The sequence below is a fragment of the Anolis sagrei genome, chromosome 9 (assembly GCF_037176765.1).
Source record: "Anolis sagrei isolate rAnoSag1 chromosome 9, rAnoSag1.mat, whole genome shotgun sequence".
Taxonomy (NCBI): Eukaryota; Metazoa; Chordata; class Lepidosauria; order Squamata; family Dactyloidae; genus Anolis; species Anolis sagrei.
In genome coordinates this window covers 22954209-22968437 of record NC_090029.1, presented here as the reverse complement: position 1 = coordinate 22968437, position 14229 = coordinate 22954209, and the positions used below count along the sequence as shown (strand labels likewise).

The window sequence follows — 14229 nt, the reverse complement described above, 5'->3', positions numbered from 1 at the left end:
ACCCCACCAGTATTCAAATTGGGGCCTTTTGGGTATTTGCGCCAAATTTGGTCTAGTGAATTAAAAAAACCTGCATATCAGATATGTACATTACAGTTCATAACAATAGCAAAATGACAGTTATGAAGTAGCAACGAAAATAATGTTATGGTTGGGGGTCACCACAACATGAGAAACTGTATTAAGGGGTCGCGGCATTAGAATGGTTGAGAAACACTGCTCTACACTAAGGATTCTTTTTGTACTTTTAAATACTTTGCTGTTTTAAAAAAATATCCTTAACAGGGGACCTATGGCAAGAGGTGAGGAAGAAGTCACAACAATAACATAGGAAGCCATGACCCAAGCACTGGATGTTTTTGCCATTAAATAAACTTTTCCCATATTTTTATGGCAGAACCAATTAGGAAATGGCATTATAACCCAGGAACAAAAAAAAAGTATTACATAGTGTTATTAATACCTACTAGTATCATCATCATCATCATCATCAAAATGTCTCCTCCCTGTGTTGGGCCAAATGCACTCCTAGGTTGGCAGGGTCAAGCCCAGGAGTCATTGTGTTGTCATTTAGCTAGAACCACAGATAAGAGTATCTGTGCCTGGTGAGTGTATGCTAAACTAAAAAAACCAGGACAGAAAAACAACTCACAAGGTTAAAGACAAGCCACAAAGGTTTAATACACTTCACCTGAAAGGGATGCAAGTACAAGCAAGATGCTTCAAATGTACAAGCATAACATACAAAGGAAAGCAAGACATCTTATACAGTTTGATAGCTATTCAAATCTCCCACTCTTGCCTCTGATTGGTTGAAAGAGGGACTGGTCAGGATCCGTGGCCTGATTGGCTGGAAGCTCTGCTGATGTCATTGCCTCCAGGCAGGGATTCCCTTCACCGGGAAAATGATGGTGGTGGGTTGGTTGGGTGAGGGACTGATCAGTTGTTGTGAACCCCCCCCCTCCCCCTCTGGAAGGAGGTGCAATCTGGCAATTCCCATGTTCCATGTTGAACAAAGATAGGAGCTTCAGGAAACAAAGGTGTGAGACCCCCAGGACAAAGGTGATGATCTTAGGCAAGCAAGGGCTTGGCTGTCAACAAAGAAGTTAACAAATGCACATATTCTCAGTCTCTGTTTCCACAGCCTTATGTGAACCATATAACTTACACCAGAGGTCCTCAAACTAAGGCCCGAGGGACGGATACGGCCCTCCAAGGTCATTTACCCGGCCCTCACTCAAGGTCAACCTAAGTCTGAAACTACTTGAAAACACACAACAACAACAACAACAACAACAATCCTATCTCATCATCCAAAAGCAGGCCCACGCTTTCCATTGAAATACTAATAAGTTTATATTTGTTAAAATTGTTCTTCATTTTAATTATTGTATTGTTTTAAAGTGTTTTTTGCACTACAAATAAGATATGTGCAGTGTGCATAGCAATTCATTCATGTTTTTTTTCACATTATAATCTGGCCCTCCAACAGTTTGAGGGACTGTGACCTGGCCCTCTGTTTAAAAGGTTTGAAGATTCCTGACTTACACAATGGATCCTGGGCTTATCAAAATTTGCACAGGAAGTCACCTAACTTTGTATACACATAAACAATGGGTCCAGTGATTCCTGGCTTGGGAAATAGCCAGAAGGGATTGTCCAGCCTTCTGGTTCCTAGGAGATCATTTTGGCAGGGTCACAGAGGGCCGATTGTCTCTGAGCTACAACTTTGATACATTTAATGAGCAGTTTATACATTTTAAATAAGAAAATGGATACAGTATATAGTTGAAATATACAAGTTACAATTGTATACATTGATACAATTTATTGAAGGGTTAGAAATGATAGAGTCTTGGGGGGGGGGACCACTCCAGATCTCCCGACACATCAAACTCAAGTCCAGAAAAAATGTTTTAATAAAGGAAAAAAATCATATATTTATTTCTGATCCCTTGATGGGGAGGGTTACCGTGGCTCGATAACACCAGAAGCATTTGCCTCTGGAGCAGCGTCCATACCTGGAAGCAGAGTTGGCCCATGCCTGAGACGAAGGGAGGAGGCCGAGGAGCCAATGGCCAGAGAAGGGGGCCGCGCCCTGCGGCAGGAGAATCCCCCGGCAAAGAGGCCATATATGATGGGGTCCAGGCAGGCATTGAAGAAGCCGAAGACAAAGAGGAGGTGGGCCAGCGAGGGGGAGATGGCCTCCTCCATGGCCACCGGCCAGAACCAGTACCAGAGGCCCAGCAGGTAGTAGGGCGTCCAGCAGAGCAGAAAGGAGCCCACGATGGCCACAGTCAGGCCCAGCATGCGTAACCGTGCCCGGGGGAGGGGGTCGCGTGACCGGCGGAGGGAAGAGGCTGGAAGAAGAAGGACAAAGGGGGGCAGAGATCAGTAAAACATGGGCCTATGCATTGCCCTCCCCCCAGAGACCCACACAAGGCTCCTTTCACCACTGATGAGACACAAGTGAGAGCAGGCTCTCACTGCCTTGAAAGGAACTCCCCCATTTCGAACTCCCCAGTTTAACATTTGGGTCCCACCCCAAGTTCTGAAAAAAATCAGTTCAGCAGGTTTGTTCTTAAGCTGAACTTGCATGTTAGGCAACACAGGACCACTTTTAAGCATTAACTTCAGCTATGTAAGTATGTATGTGTATGTATGTCTTGATATTCTGGATTATATGGCTGTGTGGAAGAGCCCATAGTGTAATTGGATTTGGGAAATTTGGCTTGTTGTGGAAAGCATTGGTGATAAAGCTTCATTGGAGACCACTTTCCCCCATGATAATAACTCTTCCAGGAGTTAATTTCCCTTCTGAGGAGTAGATTTCTCTCACTTCCTGTTGTCTCACCTCCGTTCTTAACTAGGAGTCATTTGCAAGTCAGATGTTTGTAACTCTGACTTACTGTAACTTGGGGCTGCAGTTGGTGCAATGGGTTAAACCTTGTGCTGCTGAACTGATGACCAGAAGATTGGGAATTCAAAGCCACAGATTGGGTGAGCTCTCATTGTTAGCCCTAGCTCCTGCCAACCTAGCAGTTGGAAAACATGCAAATGTGAGTAGATCAATAGGTACCACTTCGGTGGGAAGGTAATAAAGGTGCCCATGCAGCCGTGCTGGCAAAACACAACCAGGACGACAGGCTCCTCAGCTTGGAAATGGAAAAAGAGCACCAGACTTGAGTACTGTCCTCCAGAAGCCAGAGATGAAAGGTGAAGCCTTTACCTTTGTTCTGTGTATTTGTGTGTCATTGTTATAAAAGGCACTGAATGTTTGCCTGTCTGTGTATGTTGTAATCCACTCTACCTCCCCTCAAGGACATTGAGCAGAATATAAATTATTATTATTATTATTATTATTATTATTATTATTATTATTAACTCGGGGACAGCCTGTACTGCAAAAGTGGGGATGTTTGAGCCAGTCCAGGTCTCTCCCTGTTCCTATGAACAGAGGAGTTGCTGGACTGAATTGGTCAGAAGGTCAAGAGGGTGGCCCATGGCCTCTGACTCCCCCTCACACCGTATTATTATTATTATTATTATTATTATTATTATTATTATTATTATTAATGTCCCGCTTTTGCTCTCCACAAGAAGACCCCACAAGACCCTCTTTCCTGCCCACCTCCCTCCTTCTCCACAAAGGGACTCACGGCCTCCAGCACAGGAGATCTGCCTCAGGATGCGGGAGCAGGAGGCCACCATGACCAGGAGTGGGAGCAGGAAGAGGCAGAGGAAGCTGAAAAGGTTGTAGGCCACCTCATGCCAGTGCTGGGCGAAGGAACCCTGCGTGGAGCACTGCGTGAAGTTCTGCGCCAAAGGGATGGTGACCGTGTGGAAGAGGAAGAGCTGTGGAGCCATCAAAGGGAGGATTGTTGGGATTCAACCTCACAGCACTCAAGTCTGGAGTCCTCAGTAAGGAGACAGGTCCCCCATGAACTTCTTGCAAACAAACTAGTCAAATGTGGACTGGACAATATGACTGTTAGATGGATATGTCCTACTATAGGCCTGTTGCTGCATCTGTTTACTCAACCCTTGTTTGGCCCATTGCCCCTCTCTGGCAAAGACCTGCCTTATAGTAGTAGTAATAATAATAATAATAATAATAATAATAATAATAATAATAATTTATTTATATACCACTCTATTTCTCCGGGGGGACTCAGAGTGGTTTCCAAGTAACATCATCAATACATACAAACAACATAATCATAAGATTAACAAAACAATATAAGCATAAAGATTGTTGCCATAACACATATATATTAAAAGTAATCCTGTCTGTTCAAGGCAATTTAAAAGGCTGGGCCAAGATTAGTGTAAGCTCAAAAATTCTAGGGGGAGGGGGCGGGGAATTAAGTGCAGTGCTATAGCAGGGTCTATGGCTGTTCATTTCTGGTGCCTGGGGAGGGATGGGGCCTGTCTAATTTCCCTGGGGAGAGTGTTCCAGAGGTAGGGGCCACCACTGAGAAGGCCCTCTCTCTCATCCCCACCAACCTTACTTGTGACGGTGGTGGGAGCAAAAGGAGGGCCTCCCCAGAAGATTTTGGAGTTCGCACCGGTTCATAGAAGGAGGTGCAATCGCAGAGATAGGTGAGGCCCGAACCGTTTAGGGCCTTACAGGTCATGACCTGCATCTTGAATTTGGCTCGGCAACTTATCGCCAGCCAATTAAGTTGTTTTAGTAGGGACGTTCTATGCTCCCTATGGTTTGCTCCAGTAAGGAGCTTGGCTGCTGCTCATTGTACCAGTTGAAACTTCCGGGACATCTTGAAGGGCAGCCCCACATAGAGCGCATTGCAATAGTCCAGTCTGATGTAACCAAGGCGTGGACCACCCTGGCAAAGTCAGACTTCATGAGGTAAACTCGCAGCTGGCGCACAAGTTTGAGTTGTGCAAAGGCCCTCCTGGCCACCGCCGACACCTGAGCATCAAGCGACAGCATTGAGTCCAGGAAGACCCCCAAGCTACAGACCTACTTACTTCAGGGGCGGTGTAACCCCGTCATGCACAGGTTGCCACCCAATACCCTGGTCGGTCCCGCCTTCCTATGTACCTACCTACCTGTGGAATGGAGAGCCCTGCGCTCAGCATCCAGGCGGCCTGCAGCAAGACCCGGTTCCTGCACCATCCTTTGGAGACATCCAGTGGGTGCAGGATGGCCGCTTGCCGGTCCAGGCTAATGAGGGCAGTCAGGAAGGCCGAGGCATACATTGCCAACAGCTTGAGGAACATGAGTAGGCGGCAGGCCCCATCCCCGGCCCGCCACTGCAGGGTCACATTCCAGGCCGCATCCAGCGGCATCACCACCAATGCCACCAGCAAGTCAGCCACCGCCAGGTGAAGCAGCAGCACCCGGGGGTGAGAGCGGCGGGACCGGCCCCCCACCAAGCCGGCCCACAGCACCGCCACATTGCAGGCTGTGGCCACCACACACAGGGCCAAAGTCAGTGCCACACGAATTCCAGCTGCAAGGGAGAAGGTGGGCAGCACCAGCCCCTGGCCTAGGCTGCTGTTGCCATTGAAGGAGAAGAGAGCACCCAGGGGAGGAGGTAATGCCCCACCTGCCGCCAGGCTGGCATTCACTGGCTGAGCCACCATGATGGATTTCTGTAGAGGGAAGGGCAGGACAGGACAGGGAAGGGGTATTAGGAGGGGAGCAGAACAACAAACTGTTAGGGGAAATCCCCCCAAAACAGCAGAGTACAGTGATACCTTGACTTGAGAGTATAATTAGTTCAGTGACTGAGCTCTTAACTCAAAACACTCTTATCTCAAACAGAATTTTCCCATTGAAATGCTATTAATTCGTTCCAGCCCTCTGAAACCCCCTCCCCCCATTTTATTACGTGTTTTTAAATAATAAAATAAATAACCAATAATGCATCAATGCACATTCACATGGAATAATAACAAAAGAAAGGTCAATTTTAAAATAATAGAAGCACAAAGCTGTGGCAAGGAAGCACAAAGTAAAGAGGCAGAACCCTCCTTTTCTTCTTCATCCTGTCCTCATTCCAGCCTTCCTCCTTCTCTCTCTTGCTCACTCTCCTTCTCTCTCTTCATGAAGCCAAACATACACTGCCCAAAGTTCCTCAAAGCAGGTAAGAGCCAAGCGGACAGCAATCTCCCAAAGTGGATGAGAGTATAAGGCACAAGGCCCAGAGGCTGATCCCTTGAAGCCCTAAAGGCTTGAACTCTCCCTCTGGCACTCCCTCTTAATTCAAAATGCTGCTCTTATTTCAAAGCAAAACCTGGGCAGAGTGACAGCTCTTAACTCAAAATACATACAAATCTAGCTTGCTAATTGCACCCATTACACTTATTTGATGCACATTGACTCTTTCTCCCACCTTGTACACTCCACAGTTATATTATACTCTACTTACTTGACTATCACAAGATCCTCTGAAGATGCAGCATCAAGATGCAGGTGAAACATCAGGAGAAAATGCTGCTAGAACACATTGGCCATACAGCCTGGAAACCATACAACACCCCACTTGTCCTAAAAAGTGAAGAATCACATTGGTCACAGGAGAGTTTGCTCCCTTGATCTGTCCCCAGGCTAAAGTAATCTAGCAGAGCCTAGATGGACACTTTTGATAGCAATCAAACAAACGTTTGGCCATGATGCTAAGAGGAGTCCACTCTTTTTTTTGTGACCAAATACCTGACTTTTGCACCTGTCCACCCCATGGATCCTTTCCCTCCATGTGTGCAAGGCCTACCTCTGTCCGAGATCAATTTGAGATCAATCCATAGGAGACAGCCCTTGTCTGAGCTCACCTGGGATCCAGCTGCATGTGTCACACCTACTGCTCACATCTCCTCAGCCCTCAATGCAGTGTAAACATTCATTGTGTGCCGGCAGAGAGGAGCAACGTGTGCACACCAAGGCCATGCATCACCAGGAGATCTCCCTCCTCTTACAGACCGCCTCCTTTCTTTTGATATGAAACTGAGCCAAGTAGTTGTCCTTGCTGTGTGCCTTCAAGTCGTTTCTCACCTAAGGCCAACCCATGGTGGGTTAAATGTATCACCAAAGGCTTTCACAGCTGGTATCAGTGGGTTGTTGTGTGGTTTCCAGGCTCTATGGCCAATGTGTATATAAATAAAGGAATTATTATTATTATTATTATTATTTGAAACATAATAAGATGAGTCCACAGCAAACAAGAGCACTCTGCTGGCTTTTGTATTGGATCACACATCGGACACATCCCAAGTGATGTATCAGTGAACAATGCGTGCAGATCCCAGTAGGGTGGCCTTTTGCAGCTGGCAGATGGTAATTTTGTCACCACCGATTAAGTGTAGGCCAAGGACTTTAGACACTGCACCCAATGTGCCGATCACCACTGGGACCACCTTTACTGGCTTATGCCAGAGTCTTTGCAGTTCGATCTTTAAATCCTCATATTGTATCAGCTTTTCCAGTTGTTCCTCTGCAATCCTGCTGTCACCTGAGATTGCGACATCGACTATCCATGCTTTGTTTTTTTAACACTATTGTAAGGCCAGAAGTATTGTGCTCCAAAACTCTGACTGTCTGAATTCGGAAGTCCCAGAGTAGTTTGACGTGCTCATTCTCTGTAACTTTTTCAGGCTTGTGATCCCACCAATTCTTTGTCGCAGGCAGATGGTATTTGTGGTACAAGTTCCAATGAATCATCTGAGCAACGGTGTTATGCTTGTAGTCTGTCTGCACGATCTTCTTACTGCAGCTGAGGATGTGATCTATTGTTTCAGCTGCTTCCTTGCAGAGTCTACACTTGGGATCTGTCATCAACTTTTCTATTCTGGCTTTGATGGCATTGATTCTAATGGCTTGTTGTTGTTGTTGTTGTTGTTGTTGTTATTGTTGTTGTTGTTCTTCTTCTTCTTTTATTATTATTATTATTGGCTATACAATCTTCTCAGTTACTCACATGCTAATGGATGGATCTCACTCAACACTTGCAAATCTAGCTTGCTCATTGCATCCTTGGCACTTATTGAGCAGACAATGCTTCTTTCTTCCACCCTGGACATTCTGCAAATATATATATTCCACTTGCTTGACTTCCATCAGATCCTCTGAAGATGCCAGCCACAGATGTAGGCGAAATGTTAGGAAGAGCACATGTTGATAGAACACAATGACCATACAATCACACAACACCTCAGTTGTCCTTCCAACCTGTGGCAACCCTCTGGCTACTCTATGGTGTATTTTCTTGGCTAGATATGTTCAGAGTGCCTTTGCCCTGGACTTCCACCGAGGCTGAGAGAGTGGGACCAGCCCAAGGTTGCCAGATGGGTTTCCAGAACTGAGCGGAGATTAAAATCATTGCAATTAAAAGCATTGCAATGATGCTGCCACGAATACACCAATATAGTACTTGGTGCAAAACAACATTCAGGTTTGTTTTGGGGATTTTTTCCTCCTCAAACATTTTTAACGCATTACTGGTTAAATCAGTGGTTCTCAACCTTCCTAATGCCATGACCCCTTAATACAGTTCCTCATGTTGTGGTGACCCCCAACCATAACATTATTTTCTTTGTAATTTCATAACTGTAATTTTGCTACTGTTATGAATCGTAATGTAACTATCTGGTATGCAGGATGTATTTTCATTCATGGGACCAAATTTGGCACAAATACCCAATATGCCCAAATTTGAATACTGGTGGGGTTGGGGGAGAGGGATTGGTTTTGTCATTTGAGAGTTGTAGTTACTGGGATTTATAGTTCATCTACAATCAAAGACCATTCTGAACTCCACCAATAATAGAACTGAACCAATCTTGGCACACAGAAATCCCATGACCAACAGAAAATACTGGAGGGGTTTGGTGGACATTGACCTTGACCTTTCCAACAGACCTCACTACCTCTGAGGATGCTTGCCATAGATGCAGGCGAAACGTCATGAGAAATGCCTCTAGAACATGGCCCTATAGCCCGAAAAAACCTACAAGAACCATTGACCTTGAGTTTTGGAGTTGTAGTTCACCTACATCCAGAGAGCACTGTGGACTCAAACAATGATGGATCTGAACCAAAGTAGGAACGAATACTCAATATGCCCAAATGTTAACACTGGTGAAGTTTGGGGAAAATAGACCTTGATATTTGGAAGTTATAGTTACTGGGATTTATAGTTCACCTACAATCAAAGAGCATTCTGAACCTCACCAATGATAGAATTGGGCCAAACTTCCCACACAGAACTCCTATGACCAACAGAAAATACAGTGTTTTCTGATGGTCTTTGGCGACCCCTCTGACACCCCCCCCCCCCCGCCTAGGGGTCCCGACCCCCAGGTTGAGAAACACTGATGTAGAACCAGTGGAAACGGAGGTCCAGCTGTATATGCGTTCAGAAGTAGTGCAACCATATCACACAAGAGCTTCTAAATAAAGTTTCCTTCTTCCCCCGGCACATATTTGCGCCCTCCATTGAATCTAAGTGGGTTTCCAGCTGTAATATTCTAATAACTTTGAGGTGCTTGGCTAAAGGAGCCCCCCCCCCCCCATGTTTGCCTGATGGATGGCATACCTCTCCACCTAAAGGACATTTCAATGTAGTTACTTATACAACCAGCTTTAAATCAAACCAGAAAGAGACTGGTATGGTTTCTACTGAATCAGAGCACGTGCCTTGGTTCAAGGATGAAACACGAATGAATGCTGCCCTCTGGTGCCAGCCTCACTCAAGTGAATGCTCTCCTTGGCTTTCACTGACATAGTGTTGGACGTTAAGTTTGTTGAGGCTCGGTGCTGCCCCAGACCCTTATAAGAGTGGTTCTCAACCTATGGGTCCCTACATGTTTTGACCTTTCACTCCCAGAAAAAGAAGAAGCAATTAAAACTATTGCCATCAAAGCTAGAATTGAAACGTTGTCAACAGATTCCAAGTGTAGACACTACAAGGAAGCAGACGAAACGATGGATCACATACTCAGCTGCTGCAAGATTACGCAGACAGACTATAAGCAGAGGCATAATACTGTCGCTCTGATGATCCATTAGAACTTAAGCCATAAATATCTGCCTGCAACCACAACAAAAAAAGAAAACTGATGGGATCACAAGCCTGAAAAAGTTACAGAAAATGAACACATCAAACTACTCTGGGACTTCCAAATTCAGACAGACAGTTTTGGAGAACAATACTCTTGACGCCACGATCGTGGAAAAAAGCAAAGTATGGATCGTCGATGTTGCAATCCCAGGTGACAGCAGAATTTATGAGAAGCAACTGGAAAAGCTGACACAATATGAGGATTTAAAGATCGAACTGCAAAGACTCTGGCACAAGCCAGTCAAGGTGGTCCCAGTGGTGATTTGCACACTGGGTGCAGTGCCTAAAGACCTTGGCCTGAACTTAAAAACAATCAGAGCTGACAAAATTACCATCTGACAGCTGCAAAAGACCACCCTACTCAGATCTGCAGGCATCATTCGCCAATACATCACACAGTCCTAGACACTTGGGAAGTGCCCGACATGTGATCTAATACAAAAACCAGCAGAGTGATCTTTTTTGCTGTGTACTAATATTGTTGTGTATCAAATAATAATAAGAGTAGCAACACTTTATTTGTATTCCACCCTATCTTCCCGAGGGAACTCAAGGCAGATTTCGGAATATACACACACAAGGCAAATATTAAATGCCTTCAAACAATAACACACAGATAAGGTAAAGGCTTCCACTTCATCTCTAGCTCTGGAGGATGGTGCTCATCTCCATTTCTAAGCCGAAGAGCTGGTGTTGTCCATAGACACCTCCAAAGTCAAGTGACTGGCATGACCACATGGAGCACTGTTTACCTTCCTGCTGAGGCGGTACCTACTGACCTACTCGCATTTGCATGTTTTTGAACTGCTAGGTTGGCAGGAGCTGGGGTTAACAGCGAGAGCTCAACCCGTCCCGTCGATTCGAACCACCAACCTTCTGGTCAGCAAGTTCAGCAGCTCAGCTGTTTAACCATTGCACCACCGCAGCCCCACTCAAAAAATTTAAGTAGCTTGAAGAGAGACACGATTAGGAAAAGAGCCACCATTCATTATATTTTACGCTTTTATTTTATATATTACTTCCAACCATTTCCAAACCACTCTATGTATAAACACACACACATACACAAATGCACAGGGGTGTGCATATCCAAACCCACACATATAGAAGCTGTGGTTTTGTATTTTGATTTTAATTGAATTTTTTAATACCGTGATATTTAATTCTGTTTCAATGTTTATATATGGGTGGATTTTAAATAGTACTGAAAAGCTAAGCCACTTTGAGTCTCCTTGTGGGGAGAAAAAGTGGGGTATAAATAAACATAAACATAATAATAATACTAACAATAACCTCACAACCTCTGAGAATGCCTGCCATAGATGCAGGCGAAACGTCAGGAGAGAATGCTTCTGGAACATGGCCATACAGCCTGGAAAACACAACAATCCAGTGATTCTGGCCATGAAAGCCTTCGATAACACAATAATAATAATAATAATAATAATAATAATAGTATGTCCTTGGTCAATTCAGGCCTACAAAAGACATGTATAAATAAACACAATAATAATAATAATAATAATAATAATAATAATAATAATTTGTCCTTGGTCAATTCAGGTCTACAAAAGGTGTGTGTTTATCTGTACACCCAATACAAACAACATCGCTGAAATGATGACAGATTTTAGAAAAGCAGACTTGTTGAGGTTGAATGCATTGACATAAAAAATGTTCGTTCAAAGAGCCCAGAATGACTTGGCTCTGGAGAGTCAAAGGGGTGCAATCTGCCTCCCGCAGCTGCATCTTTTGGAAAGGAAGACCCCAGAAGGACCCCTTTGGGGCCAGCCATGGCGGGGGTCTTCTCCTCCAGATGTGGTCAGGCCAAAGGGTAGTGGTCAGTGCCGGCTGGCCAGGGCTCCAGTTCCTCCAGGAAGGCCAGCAGCTCCGGGGGAAGCAGGCTCTGAGGAGGAAAGGAAGAGGAGCAAAGGGTCAGTCAAGGCCACATTGAAAAGGGCTCCAAGGGGCTGAAGGGGTCAGACTGGATGTCCTTTGGGGGTCCTTTCTATGGTGAAATATATACTTCCTTTGGTTGGATGGCCATCTGTAAGGAGGGCTCTAAGGGGCTGAAGGAGTCAGACTGGATGTCCTTTGGGGGTCCTTTCTATAGTCGTGTCAGGAGCAAGTCGCTTCTGGTGTGAGAGAATTGGCCGTCTGCAAGGATGTTGCCCAGGGGACACCTGGATGATTTGATGTTTTTATCATCCTTGTGGGAGGCTTCTCTCATGTCCCCACATGAGGAGCTGGAGCTGATAGAGGGAGCTCATCCGCCTCTCCCCAGATTCGAACCTGCGACCTGTCAGTCTTCAGTCCTGCCGGCACAGGGGTTTAACCCACTGCACCACCAGGGGCTCCTACTTTCTATGGTGAAATACATACTTCCTTTAGTTAGCTGACCATCTGTCAGGAGGGCTCTGCTGGGCGGAAGGGAGTCAGACTGGATGGCCTTTGGGGATCCCTTCTATAGTGAAATACAGACTGCCTTTGATTGGATGGCTATCGATCAGGAGGACTCAGAGTGGCATAAAGGGGTCTGACTGGATGCCCTTTGGAGGTCCTTTCTAACTCTAGTTGAAAGACAGTCCTCCTTTGTTTGGATAGCCATCTGTCAGGAGGGCTCTAAGGGGCTGAAGGGGTCAGACTGGATGTCCTTTGGGGGTCCTTTCGATAGTGAAATATATACTTCCTTTGGTTGGATGGCCATCTGTCAGGAGGGCTCTAAGGAGCAGAAGGGGTCAGACTGGATGTCCTTTGGGGGTCCTTTCTATGGTGAAATACATACTTCCTTTAGTTGACTGGCCATCTGTCAGGAAGCCTCTCCTGGGCAGAAGGGGATCTGACTAGATGGCCTCTTGGGATCCCTTTAGTGAAATTCAGACCGCCTTTGGTTGGATGGCCATCTGTCAGGAGGGTTCGGCTGGGCGGAAGGGGGTCAGACTGGATGGCCTGGGGGATCCCTTCTATAATGAAATACTTCCTTTGGTTGGCTGGCCATCTGTCAGGAGGGCTCTGCTGGACGGAAGGGGGTCAGATTGGATGACCTTTGGGGATCCCTTCTATAGTGAAATACATCCTTTGGTTGACTGGCCATCTGTCAGAAAGACTCCCCTGGGCAGAAATGGGTATGACTAGATGGCCTCTGGGGGTCCCTTTAGTGAAATTCAGACTGCCTTTGGTTGGATGGCAATCTGTCAGGAGGGCTCTGCTGGGTGGAAGGGGGTCAGACTGGATGGCCTTTGGGGGTCTCTTCTATAATGAAATACTTCCTTTGGTTGGATGGCCATCTGTTAGGAGGGTTCTGCTGGGCGGAAGGGGGTCAGACTGGATGGCCTTTGGGGATCCCTTCCATAGTGAAATACATCCTTTGGTTGGCTGGCCATCTGTCAGGAAGGCTCTCCTGGGCAGAAGGAGGTATGACTAGATGGCCTCTGGGGGTCCCTTTAGTGAAATTCAGACTGCCTTTGGTTGGCTGGCCATCTGTCAGGAGGACTCTGATGGGAGGAAGGGGGTCAGACTGGATGCCCTCTCTGGGACTCCCCTCCACCCTGCTTACCTGTGGGGCTGCGGAGGGCGCCTCTTCCTCGAAGGCGGGGGTCTCCCATGGCCACTGTGTCTCCGGGGGGCTTCCGGCCTCGCTGCCACTGCTGCAGTTTCTGCTGGGGGGCTCCCACGATCCCCAGGCGCCTCCCGCTCCTTGTGCTCCTGCTTGGCGCTCTCCTCCGCCCGGGGGGTCCCTTCCTGTTCCTGCTTCTCCTTCTTGGTGGAGGAGGGCCCCGAGGTGGGCGATGTAGCGTGTGGCGAGGCGGAGAGTCTGCAGCTTGGTGAGGGGCCGGGCGGGGGGCGCCACCGAGGGAGGGAGGAAGCGGCGGAGCTCGCGCAGGGCCCGGGCCAGGCGGCGCATGCGCAGCTTCTCCCGCTGGCTAGCGCTCCGGCGCGCCCCCGACGCCGCAGGAGGAGAGAAAGAAGAGGAGGAAGAGGAGGAAGAAGAAGAAGAAGAAGGCGAAGAGGAAGAGCAGGCGGGCAGCGGGGGCCAAGGCAGTGGCGTCGGGATCCAACAGCAAGAGGAAGGAGGCGAGGAAGCGGCGGAGGGAAAGGGCTCCGGCGGGGCCACGAAGGCGGTGAAGAAGGCGCTGCTGCTCTCCAT

General features: G+C 47.0%; 2 protein-coding genes across 2 annotated transcripts; both read right to left on the bottom strand.

Annotated features, from left to right (window-relative positions):
* Positions 1 to 1968: 1968 nt before the first annotated feature.
* On the bottom strand, positions 1969 to 5610 carry LOC132762737 (gonadotropin-releasing hormone II receptor-like). Its single transcript, XM_067471473.1, has 4 exons — positions 5074 to 5610; positions 3660 to 3855; positions 3136 to 3150; positions 1969 to 2360 (listed from the first exon to the last, which is right to left on the bottom strand). Exons 1-4 carry the CDS (start codon positions 5608 to 5610, stop codon positions 1969 to 1971), a joined length of 1140 nt encoding a protein of 379 aa, XP_067327574.1.
* A 5460-nt stretch (positions 5611 to 11070) lies between these two features.
* Positions 11071 to 14229, bottom strand: LOC132762678 (mesoderm posterior protein 1-like). The gene is made up of 2 exons (XM_060755867.2): positions 13639 to 14229; positions 11071 to 11988 (listed from the first exon to the last, which is right to left on the bottom strand). The coding sequence occupies exons 1-2, from the start codon at positions 14227 to 14229 to the stop codon at positions 11905 to 11907; spliced, it is 675 nt and encodes a 224-aa protein (XP_060611850.2). The 3' UTR covers positions 11071 to 11904.